A 17,458-nucleotide genomic window follows, 5' to 3' on the forward strand; every position below is an offset into this window, starting at 1 on the left:
AGTGAGGCCAACAGGAGGAAAGGACCACATGCTGGGGTGCAAGTAACAGTTCGCGAACAGATGCATGCGTGCCCTCGGAGGGGGCATTGTTCTGGTGGTTTTTTTCACTAGGCTAGAACTGCTCTGAGAGACCTAAAAGGCACCCACCATTGGCAGGAACTGTCAAGAGTCACTTCTTCTCTGGGGGAGGAGGTAAGAGCAGCAGAAGACAGCCACAGCCAGGAAGAAGTACAGCGCTGGGGACAGGAGCCTGTTTTCCTACTCACGGCCTCCTCCTTTAGGCAATACGCTTTCTTTTCTTTATTGCTATTACTTTTTAATTGTCTTTTTGGACAGTTCTTGACTATGAGGAAGGCACCATTGGGACCCATGGTCTGGTTGTGGGGATAATTATTATGGAGTATGTATTATTTCTTTGACTAGAACTCAAAGAGGGATGATCACATGCCACATGCAGGCGCACGGGCTGTAAGTCCAGCCTGTAAGTGCAGGGACAGAGCAGGTGGAACACCTGGTTGCCTTGAGCCCTTAATGCTTCTGCTCTTGCTCCTTACAGGGTGGATAAGAATAAAAAGAAACAGCAGCTCCACAAAACACACGGATAAGACAAAAGCTTAGGGCTATGACGTCATTACGCTCCTGAAGTATGAGAGCCTGTGTTATCAGCCTGGCTAAAACCACGCAGAGTTCTAAAAACGAATGGGCTTGAGCTGAACTATTTCAGATATGAAATATGAAAATGTGTTTTAGAGCCAAAGGACAGAATGAGATCGGTGGCTTCTACCAAGCACAGAACGGGCGTGCGCACGTCCCTAAGATACTCTGGTCCGTCTGCTGTGAAATATCTGAGGGGTCTCCAGTACTTAGGTCTTTTCTCAGCTGCTTACATCATAGTAAACTCATTGGTAAAAAAGAACTGACTGTCTGAGGTCTCCCCAAAATTTATATTCTTCCTCTAAGTCTTCAGAGGTTTTTAACTAAATGAAGAAAAGAAAAAGAAAAAAAAAATGGAAACACAAATTTAAAATAACGTTTTATAAGGAACATATCCATCATGTCACATAACAGACATTTTGAGAAAAAATCCAAAATAACTTCCAGTATGTTGGAACATACTGTTTTCTTATAAAGATACTGGTTTTTATAGATCCTGGTGATTTCAAAATAGGCCATATCTCCATACGTTTCAGAGCCAAGCACTATAAGCCAAGTTTGGTGACTCACATCTGTAATCTCAGCATGTAGGAGGCAGAGGCGGGAGGATTCAAAGTTCAAGGGTAGCCTGCATAGTGAGTAAGATATTGTCTCAACAAAACACCACCACCACCACCACCACCACAACAAGAATAAACTTCAACCAACCAACCAAACAAAAATGCCAAAACCCAAACCAAAAGACAAAACATCACACTGATAGCATTTTAGGCCACATGTGGTGTTGTATGACCATAATTGAAGAATCTGGGAGATTACTAAATCCTAACCACTAAATCACCAGGGGCATACTCTTGGAAAGATGAGGCAGGAGGATTGAAAGTTTGAGGCCAGCCCAAGCTAAATAGGGAGACGGGCTCACAACCAAGTACAAACAAACACACTACAAAACAGAGTCAAAGTCACAGGGGAGGGAGCCAGGGTTACAATTGTGTACTCAATGAGTCTTAAAACCAAAAGGTACTTCAAGGCTTCTCATACCCCTTAAGAGTCTGCCTGGGCCCTCAAGTCAGAGCCCCAGGCCCAAAAGTCAATGGAGTTTATGCTGGGGCTCCCATGGCTCCAGAGTCCACACTGGTTTTTTGATGCGCACATCCCTCTTCCCTGAGCACACTCATACAGGCTGGCGGCTCAGGGGCAGGTAGAACCCAGCATGGATACAGGACAGTTATGAATCTGTAAAATATTCAACCAGAATTATGACGATTGTACATCTACCACATGTGGCAATTTCCCCAGGTAACAGAAAATAATGAGATCAAAATACAGGGTACAACTAAGGATAATGCTTTGTATAAACTCCTCAACTTGTGTGCTCTTATTAAGAATTCACAATTTAGCCGGGCGGATCACTGTGAGTTTGAGGCCAACCTGGTGTACAAAGTGAGTCCAGGACAGCCAAGGCTACACAGAGAAACCCTGTCTCAAAAAACAAACAAACAAAAACAAAGAATTCATAATTTATTAGTTTAAGTTTCTAATAATATGTCATCAATTTTGGTTTATTCCTGTTAGCTATGTGATATTTTTAAGTTTAACATGAATGTGTGTCCTTTGACTTTTCACTAAATATATATATATGTACATACCATACAAACACACACACATACCCAGAGCCTTCAATAAAATAACTATACATTATACACGTTCGGACATTTATTTTCTCCTAGCTGTTGGTTTTAATTTGTCTCTATTTATAGCGCTCCTCACCACACTGAAGTGGACGTTGAAAATCGGATACAGGGATAGATGTCAAGGCTAACACTCATTTGACACCTACCCACTTCTCTGGAAGCCTGTTTTGTTTCTCTCAAGGAAGTTAGCCACTCGATGGTCCCCTGGGATCTCTCTCTCTCTCTCTCTCTCTCTCTCTCTCTCTCTCTCTCTCTCACACACACACACACACACACACACACTGGCTTCAAACCAAGATCTACACACTGGGGAACTCCATGAATCTGAGGTCTGAGCGAGAGAAAGTGTATTCTCAAAGGCAGGGGCACAAGCTACCCTGGTTTGGGAAGGCTGTCCACTGCAGAAACTCAGCACCCTACATACTGATGACCCCAACTGACTCTAGAAGGAGGAGAGCTTTTCTGGGGTGTTCCTTGAACAGGCGCTATGCTGTCACTCGGGGGCACCGTGCCACATCCAAGAATCCGCCTGTCCTTTCTGCTCACTCTCTTTGTCCCCACCTCCCTTTACTTGACAACATTCCATCTCTCTTCAGCCACGGGTACCACTGCGGTCTCGTCTTTTATGGGCAGTAGCAGGCTGCACCGAGCCTTTCTGAGGGCTTCGGGACGATAATCTTGCCTTATTTATCTCAGGGTTCAAAAAACGTTGTTTGCTGAATAAAGCTACACAGAGACACCAGGGCAGAGAGGCGACAAGTGGAGATGTGGCGACCGTTTCCAGCGCCAAACATCCACACGTGGAAAAAAAGCAGAAACTCTTGGTAGTAGTTAGGTTCATCAAAGTGAATGTATATTCCATCCAGCACTGGTATCTGGCATGACAGAGGCAGGCAAGCACCTACACAAGAAACCCAGGGCAAACTGCCAAACCAAACCAAACCCAGAGCATCTTCAAATCCCACTCATTTATGTTTATCTTCAATAACAAATTATCAAGATAATAGAAATATACAAAATTATAAGGGAGGGAAAAAACCCTCTTATATTATACATATCCTCTACTTGAAAAATAAGCTGTATTTAGCCAGTGAATTGGTGACGTCCTGAATATGTTGCCCACTGCAGCAACCGACCCTCCAGCGGGACCACACCCAGACGGGGCCCCTTCCCTTCTCCAACTATTCTGTATATTAAAACCAAGTAAATGGATTTTCAAATCAGCTGGTCAAACAAAATTCGGGAGAAAAGAAATATCTAGACAAAAATCTCCACACAGTGCCTCTAAGCATAGATGATATTACGTTAGCACATTATGACGTAACCACAGCCCCGTTCTGAAATGGCTCACCTTGCTACAGAAAACAATAAACCTCTGGTTTTATAAAGCTAAGTGAACTCCTGGCCTGCAGAGATACTCCTGGAACCAATCCTTACTTGGTTCCAATGAGGGAGAGTCAGTAAGATCAGCTAAATTTAGCCTCTGAGCTGATTTCATCCCTAACCTGTCTTCTCTGCAGACACACAGAGAAGGCTCAGGGGACATAGCGCTAGGCTGGAACCAACCTATTTAACAAGCACAGATCTGCAGCCAAAAATGGTCACAAAGAGCTCGCTACTGCACACAGGAGTGCCATTGGGGTAAGGCAGAGGGCCTGCTCTCCAAGTTCCAAGCATGCCTGATGGCCACACCTGTGAGAGGCCCATCGCAGTCTCCAAATCGGTTTCCCTTCCACCATTCATGTAAGTGTAACTGTGATTTCCGCACCCAAACTCAGAAGCTTTCCTGGAATAAGTAAAATAGCCACAACCTGATCCAACACAAACCTTGTACCAATCTGGAGAAACACATATCAAATGTGAATCAAACCATGATGGTTTCTCTACCTTTAAAAAAAAAAAGTCGGTCAAGAAAAAATATTTAAAAATTCCAAAACTGCTTTCATTTAAATGACATTTTCTTTAAATACTCAGATGCTAAGGGAAAATAGCTGAGCCTTCCACCCGCCACAGTGCCAGTACGAGGCTGAGTGACGGTCCTGGCAGTGGTCCCCGGTCGTCATCTGTTGTCAGTGCTTCCTGTCCTAAGATGGAGTGGGAAGGAGAAGGAGAAGATGCTCAGACTGTAGGAAAAGGCCGGCTGGGAAAGCTGGCTCTGCAGTTACACCCAGCCTAGGAGAGGAGGTCCAGACATGGCAAAATGGGGGTGGGGGGATGGGGTACAGAAAGGAGGCGTAGGGGAGCAGGGCAGCATGAAGGTGAGGAGGAAGTGCGATCCCTTGCCTCCTGTCAAACTTCCTTCCGGTTGTTCCTTCCCCTCCACTGCACACAGACCACTTCCTTTCTGTCCCCTTCAATAAGGTGTCTCACATCGAGGAAGCTGCTTTTAGGAATATTTCCACACCACAGTGACCATGCTCCCTCTTGGTAATCTTGGAAAACAGGTAGTAAACTGATTTGAACAAAAATAGGACACCATCCCCTGGCCACTCCCCCTTAAAAGCCCTATACATTTTACAAAGCAGCCGAATGAAAACAGAAAATATTTCTAAGCTGGACCAGTGTGATGGTGCACCTGCCTCAAGCTCCCACTCCACAAGGGGAAATCAACATGGCCAGATTTCAAAGCAGATTTAGGTGACCAGCAGCACAAAATACATACAGCCCTCTGCTTTCCTTGAAACAGATTGCTTTTGCAAGAAATAAATGCAATCCAAATATGCACACATAGCCATGACCCAGATTTGATGTTCAAAGAAAACAGTCATAAAGTCACATCTTTGGGATAAAATAGCAAGGAAAAGGAGTGAGTAATTTTCATTATATTGCAAAAAGGTATAAGGTCTCTCCACGTGACCTATTTATTTACTTACTTACTATGGTGCTGGAAGCCCTGTGCACAGGAGACAAGCGTTCTACCACTGAGTTATGACCAACCCAGCCCATCACTTTTTGCTTCAGAGAGTATTTAAAAATATTTATGGGGAAGAAAGAGATAGATGTCAGATAAAGACAGAAAGATCACAAGTAAATACAACACCATACTTGTATTTCTTTTTTTCTTTTTTTTTGCAAACTGAAAAGTTGATATTCATTTTTTCCTATCTTGCTTTACATTTTAAAAAGAAAATTATTAAGACTTTATTGTAAAGAGCTTCCAAATTAAACACACACACACACAAACACAGACACACACACGTTATGTATGTATGTAACCAGCCTCAAAGTCTAATCATCTCAATGAACTTTTGCATAGTTAGAATTCCATCCATTCTGACTGACGTTTGCTTTAACGCTGGCTTTGAGGGAGATCTATTAGCTGGGAGTCATGAGAGGAGAGAGTGACGCCATTGGCAAAACAGGCAACCGGGAAAGCACCACATGTGGAGCTGAAGTCTTTACAGGGGTCAGGTGTGCTGTCAGGAAAGGGGAGTCTGCAGAAACCTGTGCAGGTGATCCGCATGTGTCTTCCCAGAGCACACCACTGAGTTAAAATACCACACGGTGAGCCAGAAGCAACTAATATAAATGCCCACGACACACTGTACTGCATGCATGTGCACATCCCTAAGCATGACAAGGAAGGGCAATCACTCAGGTCATTTGGATTTGCTCTTATCTGCGTGGTACCATACTACCTGCCGTCAAAGTCTTCCAGCATGAGAATAGAGAAATGAATTCATAAATAAGTAATTAGAAAGACCGCTTCTTCCTGCCAAATGCCATTGCTGAAGACAAAAATTAAACCAAGAGTGTGGAAACGGTGCCAGACAGGTTTGGGATATCTGAACTTCACTTTTAGTGGTTTGAGGTTTCTCGGAAGTGCAGTGCAGGCTGCAGGCTGCTGGCAGATCCACCCAGGTTGGTTTATGGAGCACAAGATGCCCAGGCTCCAGGCCCAGAGGTACTGACTAGGGGAGCCAATGGTGCTGCATCTCTGCTTTTCCATAGCTCCTAGGAGATTAGACAAGCTCTGGTCCAGTGTCTAGCGAGAGAATCGATGCCTGTCTTTCCACAACACAGATTCACCCTTGTTTTCCAGTCAGAAATGTGTCTCAAAGCAGAAAAGAGACATTAATCTATTACTGGGGACCTTGAAAATTTTGACTGTACTGCAACAGAATCTTTTTTGCATATGACTTGCTGGAAACAGGAGTTCATAGTCCAATACCAGCATGTCAGCTAAAACTCGCATCTCCTCCACATCTAAATGCCTTCACACAACACATTTCAGTAACATGCTCTATTTCCCACCACCACGCTCATGTCATGGCCGCGGGCAGAGAAGAAATCTCTTTATCTGTTAGTTTACAAGAACTTACACTGAGGGCTAAAGGCAGATTACTTTGACATACTCAGACTTTGCTTTTGAAATCTCATCTTTTTTCAAACAGGTTTAACCCAATATGCATTCCCAACTGAACTGCTCTGTATCAGGTACAGTGGTGAATTGGGCTTTAGGCAAAAAAAAAAAAGAAAAAAAGAAAAAGAAAAAGAAAAAGAAAATTATAGACCTGCTCTTGAGAACTCCTGGTACCTCATGGGATAGGGAGTCAGGTGTCATACACACTATGACAGGGGTTATCCTGGATGGGTGGGCAGGGTTTGGGGAAAACCACAGAGGCTGGGAAAGTCTTCCCAGAGCTGACGGAGGTTGAGGCTGATTAAACTAGACAGGACGTAACTACACACACCAAAGGGAGGAAAGACCTGGAAAGCAAGGGGAAAACCATGCAGTGTCAAAGGGAAGGTGTCTGTGGAGAACCAAGAGGGTTTTGTGGGGCTAAGGCTCTGGGGAGAGGGGTGCATAGGACGGAATTGAGAAGGGTAACCCCAGTGTTTTTTTTATTTTGGAACAAGGTCCCACTTGGTTACCCAGTTGGCCTCGAGCTGCTGGTCATGTGGTCCAGACAGGCCTTGTGTCTGTGACACCCCTGTCTCAGCCTCCCGAGAAGCTGGGATTAGGGCCCTGCATAACCAGGCCAAAGTCTACTGTGTTTGAAGCCATATGCATGGTGACAATAGAATGATGGAACAGGGGCTAGGAGCCAGCATAGCAGAAGGGTGTGGCAGACAGCAAGCCAGAAGCAGTTCACACACCCATCTGGATGCCTGTGTGCTCTTAGATGTTCTCAGATATTCCCCCCATATGTTCCTCACTTCCAGCCAAGTTTCCCCTTTTAATTATGTATATATACATATACACATATACATATATATGTGTATATATATGTATGTATGTTTTTGTGTCGTACCCCAAATATGTCATTTGTGGTTCATAAAAATCACATTCAATTGCCAATAAACACATACCAAAAAGACAATGTCTTACCTGAACAGAGCTGTTCCACTTTCGTGTAGTTCAGAGACACGATGTCATTAACCCATGCAATGATGTCATGCCTGCTCATAGTCTCCTGGGTTATCGAGGTAGAATACACATTGACCGCCATTCCCCAACTAGGATAAAAACAAATGAAAATAAGTTTACTCACAAGAAAAAAAAAATAACTTAGAACTGTAAAAGCCACGCAAGCAAGGAGGATGTCTTTGGCGGGGCTTTGCGACAAGACTTCTTAAATGTGGGTCCTGACCCCATGCAGGGTGGTGAAATGGCACAGGGAGGTGGTGACAAATCTGGCAACAGTTAAACGGTTGCTGGTTTCTGGCCAACAATTAGTCCATAATCAGATGTGTAATGGATCCAAAGTGTTCCTGGCAGTGCCCGACCATGTTGCATCAGGAGACTTCACTGCAGCCTCCTCTGCCCCCCCTGCCCCCCACCCCCAGTTCTGCACACACACCACACGCACTTCCCACCGCATTCCAGGACACCCCCCAATGCCAAGATCACTGCCTGGAACGCCCAGGCTCAGACGCTGAGACTACTGTGTTTTGTTAAGTGCAGTTACTTTCGATGTACATACAAAGCTTTTTTTTTTTTTCCCTTACAGAAACATGCTGGCTTAATTAGAGAAAACCCGGCTTTTAATATTTTCCTGCTGTTGGTCCTTAGCACGTAAGTATCGAAACAATGTATCTTTGGACTGTATTGTGCTCAAACTGGCACAACTGTCTCACTAGTATGTAAATTTCCTTTCATCTTTTTTTTTTTTTTTTTTTTTTGTATTTTGAGACAGGGCTTTCTGTGTGACAACTCTCACTATCCTGGCACTCGCTTTGTAGACCAGGCACAAACCCAGAGTTGCGCCTGCCTCTGCCTCCCGAGTGTTGGGATTAAAGGCGTGTGCCACCACGCCTGCCTTGTCTTTCCTTTTCTGAGGCAGGGCTTGACTATCTCTGGCCTCCCTGACCTTGCAGTGACCTGCCTCTGCTTCTGATTGCTAGGATCACAGGTACCAGTCACTGTTTCCAGCTTCATGACAAAATCACATGTATAGCAATGGGCTGTTTTAAAGTTGTTTATGTCTTATTGTCATAAATGTTTGATTCGTGTACCTATTTGACTTACCTACTGAGCAGCGCTCAGGTAAAATTTCCTGGGTGGAAAGGGTTTTGGAGTGGGAAATTTCAACAGCTACGCCCTAGAGTGTGCAGCTAGCCTGACTGGGCCAAAGCCTTCTGCTGCCCTTTCCTCCCCACCTCCCCATTGCACCACCCCACACCCCCACACTCCTAGTTCCTTGTAACCGCCTATTTGGATCACATTTCACCCACTCCTCCTGGGGTACCACTGCACATGCCCCCTATCTAGACTCTAAAGTTCTTCAGGCCAGAGCCTGATTCCTAACCTGTAAGAAAATGTAGATTCTCACTTTGACCTTACGTCTATGTGGGACACTGAGTTCCCAGGCTTACAACATGGTGCACCACACACCGGGCTTCTTCTTCTTCTTTTTTTAAAAAAATATTTTATTAATTTATTCATATTACATCTTAATTGTTAGCCCATCCCTTGTATCCTCCCATTCCTCCCTCCCGCTTTTCCCCTACTCCCCTCCCCTATGTCTGTGACTGAGGGGGACCTCCTCCTCCTGTATATGCTCATAGGGTATCAAGTCTCTTCTTGGTAGCCTGCTATCCTTCCTCTGAGTGCCACCAGGCCTCCCCATCAAGGAGTCGTGGTCAAAAATGGGGCACCAGAGTTCACATAAAAGTCAGACCCCACTCTCCACTCATCTGTGGAGAATGTCCTGTCCATTGGCTAGCTCTGGGTAGGGGTTCGAAGTTTACTGCCTATATTGTCCTTGGCTGGTGCCATAGTTTGAGCAGGACCCCTGGACCCAGATCCGCCCATCATAATGTTCTTCTTGTAGGTTTCTAGGACCCTCTAGATCCTTCTATTTCCCCATTCTCCCATGCTTCTCTCACCTAGAGTCCCAATAGGATGTCCTCCCCTCTGTCCCACTATCCTGGTAAGTGAAGACTTTCATGGGACATGCCCCTTGGGCTAGTGTGCAGTTATAAGTGAGCATATACCATTTGCCTTTTTTTGCTTCTGGGTCAACTCACTCATTATGATAATTTCTAGTTCAATCCATTTGTCCACAAATTTCGGGAATTCCTTGTTTTTAATAGCTGAGTAGTATTCAATAGAGTAAATGTGCCACAGTTTCTTTATCTATTCTTCCACCGGGCTTCTTTTAAAGTAAGATCTATTTTATTTTTAAGTGTGTGTGTGTGTGTGTGTGTGTGTGTGTGTGTGTGTGTGTGTGTGTGTGTGTGTAGCAGGAGTTACAGGTGGCTGTGAGTGATTCAGTGTGGGTGCTGGGAACTAAACTGGATCTTCTGCAAGGGCAGCTAGTGCTCTAACCACTGGGCAATCCCTCCAGCCCCGGCAGTCTTGTAGTTTTACAGATTATCTCATGGACCCTTTATTACAAGCACATGAAATGCCAGTGTCTCAGAGGCTGCCCCTTCTAACAGCTGTGTAACAGTAAAAGGATTCTTTGTGGCATTTAAACATGGGTAAGAGCTTCACAACTCTATGAACTTCGTGGAGTGTTTATATACATATGTGTGATAGACATCTATTAATGTTTATTTCAGCCACAGTCAAGTATATGCAAAAAAGAAGCAAAGAGGAATAATGAACCAGTCATGCCTACTTCCTGGATTCAGCGACAATCAATTCTCAACCAAGCTTTTTTTGATTTTGTTTTTCTGTTTTTTCAGACACGGTTTTTGTTTTTCGAGACAGGGTTTCTCTGTGTCACCTTGGCTGTCCTAGACTGGCTTTGTAGGCCAGGCTGGCCTCGAACTCACAGAGAGCCACCTGTCTCTGCCTGCTGAGAGCTGGGATCACAGGTGTGTGCCACTGCACCTCGCAATTAAGCTTATTTTACATATAGTCCCATCAACTCCCCTCTGCCAGTCTCACTTCTGGCCCCACAGGGCCATATTATTATATGGTAAGTTGCTGTTTGTGGGTCGTTCTTAACCTATGACCCCATGAGAATGAATCCCTTCTGAGGGAGCCTGAAGTCAGATGGTGGACGCACCACAGAGCCGTCCTGATTGCTTCTTTACTCTGCACTTTCCAGGTAATGGAGGTGTCCCGAATAGTCTCTGGCCAATGCTCTCTGACTTTTGTTTTAAGCTTGTTAAGTATAAGCATGAAGTCACGGGGTTTTAGCAAGCCTTATATATATGTGCCTTCGTCTGTCGCAGTTTCTATCTTGATTGGTAAGAGGCACATCTGCGTGTGCATGTGCTTTTTTGGGCTGGCTTTCTGCTTCTTTTGACTTAAAGTCCTTCCTTATTTTCTGGTGTGACAACATGTTCCAGGCTCAACTAGTAACTTTCTGACCTACAACCACTCACTGCTCCAAGGGCCCCTGACTCCTTTCTGTAACAGACAGTATTTGGTGATACAGAAGAAGTAAGTGTTTTAAACATGACTAGGGGAAACAGCAAAATCTACAGCTTATAAGCTCTATGCGCTATGTCTACATGCTTATTGTCCTTGGAGTCATTTACTTTCCTTAAAGTGAAAATCTGCCTCCTGCTGCAAGCTATTAAAGGAGGAACTTATAAACAAGGAAACAGCACGCACACAGCCTCTAAATGAGTGGTTCTCAGCCTTCCTACTGCTGCGACCCTTTCATATACTTCCTCGTCTTGTGGTGACCCCCAACCATAGAATTATTTTGTTGCTACTTCATAACTGTATTTTGCTACTGTTATGAATTATGATGTAACTGTCTCATATGCAAGATGTTTGATATGTGACCTTCCCAAAGAGGTCATGAAGCACAGGTTGCAAACTGCTTGCTTTAAATTCTCTTTCCCTGGAAGACTGGAAGACAATCTGCCAGCATTGAGTCCCAGATGATGTGACCATGAATATTACTTTTCTACACTTCTACTAAAGGTTCTTCTGTTTGTCAGTCAACAGCTCTCACTGTTTTCTCTACGCGACATCTTACAAAGTGAAACCATTTACTTTTATAACATAATCACCTTTCACACCACCTTTATACATTATATATATATATATCTTTAGTAAGGATAAATAATTCAAAATTTAAAAGTATTTCGGACCCTTTGATGTGACTTTTATATACTGACATAACTTTTGGCAGTCGATGTATTTTCCTAATGATTTTTTCATGTGGTAACAAAAAGCTTTTACATTTCTCAGCAATGGATAGATGGAAGGTGACGTGTCAAGTGCTAGGTGGCATCCAACCCAAGGGAGATGGAAATTTTGTTCCAGGTGACTTAAAAACAAAACTACACACAAGACAGGGAGGTAGGAACAGATCTCTGTTTGTCAAACATATCTCACTGAGAAACAAATGGTTCATACTTACAGAAGAAGAAGAAAAACCAAACAGAACATAAAATAAAAACAAAACCCCATGCGAACAAAGGACTGGATTGCTGTAGCCCAGGCCAACTGTCCTGAGATTCAAGCATTCCTTCGGCCACACTAAGGCACTGTATGTTTTCCCAGAGCTCATTAAGACAGGGACAAATATTATAAATAGCACCAGCTTTATGCTTTAGAAACCTCAAGCTGAGAGTGGTGTGGTAGTGCACGCGCTTAATCCCAGCACTCTGGGAGGCAGAGGCAGGTGGATCTCGAGGCCAGCCTGGTCTATAGAGTAAGTCTGGGACAGCCAAGGCTACACAGGGAAACCTTGTCTCAAAAAACCAAAAGGAAAGAAAAGAGACCTTCTCATGAATTAGTCATCAGTCCCACTCTTTAACTCCGACCATAATAGGTCTCTCATCAACACACCTGCAGTCCCTGGAGATGCTGGAGTGGGAGGGCCTTGTGGGAAAACTAGGTAAGTGGGCAGAGCACGAGGCAGGATAACCCAGTGAAATGCAGGAACGTGCTAATGTTTACTAAAAAAAAAACCATGGCCGACACATCAACACATTTTAATAGATATTTGAGTCAACAGCATCAGGATCAATATAAATGATCTATATACTGATCGGAGAGTATTCTTGTAAACTATCCTCTTCCGAACTTCAGAAAGATATTTATTAATTACCATACAATGCATTAGATTTCACTACCGTGTTTTCAAGCGAAATTTGTTTTTGTTGATTCTCCTACCCCCTGGCCTTCCTGATGCCCTTTCACCCACGGTGGCCTCCTCTATATTTTCATGTCAGGTGTTCCGTTACCTTCCGCTGTCTTCTTCAACACTTCTACCCACCCTCCTGATGGTCCTCTGTCTGGTTTCATAGTCTACATTAAAACACACACACACACACACACACACACACATATATATATACACATATATACACATATGCATTTAAAGACTGAAAGCTAGGATCTACATGAGAGAGAACATTTGTCTGTGCAAGTCTGTGCCACCTGGTGTAATAGAATATCTCCCAGATCCATCCATTTTCCCGCATTTCATATTTCTTGGTAGCTAAATAAAATATCTCTCTCTCTCTGTGTATGTGTGCGCGTGCGCGTGTGTGTACATTTTCATTATCCGCTCCTCTGATGGCAGCCCTCTAGGCGTGTGTGTGTGTGTGTGTGTGTGTGTGTGTGTGTGTGTGTGTGTGTTGCCTGCATGTGTGTGCATGCCTGATGTCCCTGAAGGTCAGACAGATCACTGGAATCTCTGGAACTGAAGTGCAGAGTGGCTGCAAATCACCAGGTGGACGCTGGGAACTGAACCAGGCCTAAGAGCTCTTAACTGCCGAGCCGTCTCTTTAGCCCTAAGATATCAGTTTTGTTCTTTTTCTTTTCGGTTTTTTGAGACAGGGTTCCTCTGTGTAGCCTTGGCTGTCCTGGCCTCGATTTGTAGACTAGGCTGGCCTCGAACTCACAGCGATCCACCCACCTCTCCCCTCCACCCCCACCCCACCCTGAGAGCTGGGATTACAGGCATGTGCCACCGCACCCATCTAAGATATCAATTTTTAGATTGGACTAACTTCTGATGTTTCTATCAGGATAAATGTCAAACTAGGAGAAGCGAGGTCACACTGAATGCCACAGAACAAAGAGCCAATGGCAGCTCAGGGCTGGTGCTCGTTTGGATCTTCAGTGGGTCTTTTAATGGAAATGTCAGCTGATTACCAGATGGCCTACTGTGTGGCCTCAAGCCCACATTGGGACTTCAAGACCTGGTTAGATGCAATAGTATAAAAAGCAGATAAGGGAGGCTGGGAAGATGGACTGGCTGGTCCTTACAGCACTTGCTGTACAAACATGAGAACACTAACTAGATCCTAAAACCCACATAAAAAACCAAGTGCTGTGGCACACCTTGTAATCCTAGCAGCCCTGGGGAGGCAGGGACAGGCAGGTCCCTGTGGGTACTGGCCAGTCAGTGTAGCCTAATACGTGAGCACCTAGTCACGGTGAGACACGTGTTTCTTTTTTTCTTTTCTTTCTTTCTTTCTTTCTTTTTTTTTTTTCGAGACAGGGTTTCTCTGTGTAGCCTTGGCCATCCCGGACTGACTTTGTAGACCAGGCTGGCCTTGAACTCACAGTGATCCACCTGCCTCTGCCTCCCGAGTGCTGGGATTAAAGGCGTGCAACACCACGCCCGGCTCTGAGACACGTGTTTCAACTCAAACAACACCGGTGTCCTCAGGCCTCTACGTGTGTGCTCATATGTGCACCCTTGATGCTGCATCCCACATGCACTACATACACACACACACACATACACTCACAGAGGAGTAAAAGAGAAGCTTATAAGGGACATTTTCTTAGCTTTACAGTCCCTGGGTCACTGGACTTTCATATTTTATTATAATACAAATTTACATTCATCATTCCTACCTGAAAAGGAACCAAACCCCACAATATATCTATATATTATTTTTATGAATGTCTTATGAACATGGCAGTTTCCCCCCTCTAAAAAAACAAGAAAGAAAATCTCACACACACACACACACACACACACACACACACAAAACCACAAATCCCTAGGCAGGCAATGGTGACACACACCTTTAATTCCCAGCACTCGATGGCAGAGGCTGGTGGATCTCTGTGAGTTCGAGGCCAGCCTGGGCTACAGAGCAAGTTCCAGGACAGCCAGGTCTCTACATAGAGAAACCCTGTTATCAAAACAAAACAAAACAAAAAACCAAATCCCTTCCTGTGCTCAGAAAGCAAAGTTGCAATTCCGGCCTCTCTGTGGACAGCGACTTCAGAGTAAGGGCAGCCTTGGCCCGGGGCCCAGCATCCTGCTGACTTGTCCGGCTTCTCCTACGTTTGACCGTCGGTGGTGGGACAGAATGAAGAGGCACAGAAAGCTGATGCTTTGCAGCAATTATTGAGCCACATAAAATTAGACATTGCATTTCTGCTTAGTAAAACAACTGGAATTTTCTGTGAGTCAATGAGACAAGTTAGCTTGGATTAAAGCTTGGCAAGCCCCAAACATGGAAAAATCAAACTATGAATTCTACCACCTTACCAGTCACGAGCCCCCAAACTCTCTAGGTTTTCCTGAGGTTCAATTTGGCGAGGTTTATGAATTATTTTGGGGGAAGCATTCTTCAAAAATTAAACAAATATGTAAAATGTCTGTGTCGGCACTGTCTGCTTACTGAAATGATTTGTGAAGTCATTCATTCTGTCTCTTTGCCCCACCCGGCTCCACCAAATGAACCACCACAGCCACACCGGTCCCATTTTCTCCTTCACACTCCCTCAGTCAACCCTCTGTAAAGACCCCCCATTGTTTCACAGTGGCCCCAAAGTAGGGTTCATGATAGGTCAGGTGTTCCAAGATCCTACCTCTTGCTTTGGGGCTGTCCACACAACAACGATTTGAGAAATAAACGTGAGGAATGAGGCATGTGAAGTCTATTTTGATTCTTAACAGCTAACGCCTAGGTTCACAGTCTTCCCAAGTTTAGACACGGCCATCTGCAGAGCAGTCCTCTGTATGCACTGGACCCTGCTTGCCGCTCTGTGCGGAGGCCCCAATTTAGCTCCCATTTGCCCCAAGCCCGTGTTGAAACCAAATCTTTAAAAGTCTTATGGGAGCCAGGCATGGTGGCACACGCCTTTAATCCCAGCACTCCGGAGGCAGAGGCAGGTGGATCGAGGCCAGCCTGGTCTACAAAGTGAGTCTAGGACAGCCGAGGCTACACAGAGAAACCCTATCTCAAAAAAAAAAAAAAAAAAAAAAAAATCAAACCAAAACAAACCAAACCGAATCAAAACAAAAAGTCACTATGGGAGCTGCAGAGCTGGCTCACTGGGTCCGAGTGCTTACAGCTGTTGCAGAGGATCTGGGTTCAGTTCCCAGCACCCATTTCAGGTGACTCACACCCTCTCTAATTCTGCTTCAGGGCATCTGGTGCCTTCTTCTGGATTCCAAAGGCATCTGCATGAGCGTGGCGTGGTGCACATAAGCTCATGCAGGCACACACCATGTAGAAAACATGTAGAAACAAACACATTTTTTTTTTAAAGGCACAAAGAACTTCAGTTACCTTCAGTCACTCCATTAAGGAGAATATACTCAACTTAATCTTCGTGCTTGGCTATAAAATGTTCAGAAATTTTGGCCAGCCACGCCAATATATTCCATTCATACATTTTGGGCTGACGGTGTTTGTGCTGTGACTGTCTCTTTTTCCTCTCAAAACATTTTCTATTTTCAGCAGTTCTCTCAGCAGCAGGAGAGTAATCCACCACCAAGAGCCCAAGAAAAGTACATTTTCACTCCCTTTACACAAACGAAACAAAGAGCAGACTGGCAAAGGTATAGAAGGGAATGAATGTTATCTTTCTTTCATGTGAGCAGCGTATATATTTGAGTCTGTGTATATTATGATTTGCAAAGGCCTTACAAACGTCTATGACCAGGATAGCTTAACTTCAGTTTAAAAACATCAGCGCTTCACTGAGGGCAAATTAGGGAGATGGAGACCAGGTGCTGGAGCCTATTGAAGTCACCGTATGCGGCAGGGGAGAGAAGCACCTGTGGTCCCTAAGCACATCTTTTCTCCGTGAACGGCTGGACTCACACCTGGCCCAACCAAAGGCTACACTGTCAGATCCCACATCAGAAAGCTCTTTGGTTGAAATTTAAGACACTCCACAGATGAGGTAAGGAGAGGGGCTGTGTTCCAAACCTGTAGCAGGACTCTTTACTCTCAAAGATCTTTTTAGGGCTACTCTAATAAAAGCAGCTCTTTTATAAACACTCTTGGTATCCACAAATATGTTTAAAAGAGATTTATCAAGTTGACGACATAATAATGACCCTAAGCTTACCAGTTACAGTTTCTAGAATAATTTTAACCATAAATATTTTTCAAGGAAAAAGAAGTATATTTTATGTCCACAGATTGAGATACTTCGTCAGCTGGGTGTGATAGCACACGCCGTTAAGGTCTGCACTAGGACTGTGAGTTCTAGGAAAGTCTGGTCTACATAGCACGTGGCAGGCCAACCAGGCCTACAAACTGAGATGCTGTCTCAAAAACAAAAACAAAAACTCTCAACAATAGCAAAACAAGATAACGAGCCAAAGGAGGAAACACATGCACACTGCTCTCAAAATCCAGCCCTACTTTATAGTCTACTCCGCCTGAGGTGGGTGGGAAGCCCTGTGACAACGCACGCACGCACGCACGCACGCACGCCCGCACGCACGCCCGCACGCACGCACGCACGCACGCACGCCCGCACG

General features: G+C 44.6%; 1 protein-coding gene across 5 annotated transcripts in view; it reads right to left on the bottom strand.

Moving 5' to 3' along the window:
• MAPRE2 (microtubule associated protein RP/EB family member 2) overlaps nucleotides 1–17,458 on the bottom strand; it is a 147,648-nt gene that overhangs the window by 56,750 nt on the left and 73,440 nt on the right. For 4 of the 5 annotated variants that reach the window (XM_084780905.1, XM_084780906.1, XM_084780904.1 and 1 more), the window contains one exon: nucleotides 7,681–7,808. The exons of the other annotated variant lie outside the window; for it this stretch is intronic. In XM_084780905.1, the coding sequence (XP_084637031.1) occupies nucleotides 7,681–7,801 (121 nt within the window). In that variant the 5' untranslated portion in view covers nucleotides 7,802–7,808. The remainder of the gene's footprint in view (nucleotides 1–7,680; nucleotides 7,809–17,458) is intronic. 5 annotated transcript variants of the gene reach the window in all.

Source organism: Acomys minous (assembly GCF_964271855.1).
Source record: "Acomys minous genome assembly, chromosome: 4".
Classification (NCBI taxonomy): Eukaryota; Metazoa; Chordata; class Mammalia; order Rodentia; family Muridae; genus Acomys; species Acomys minous.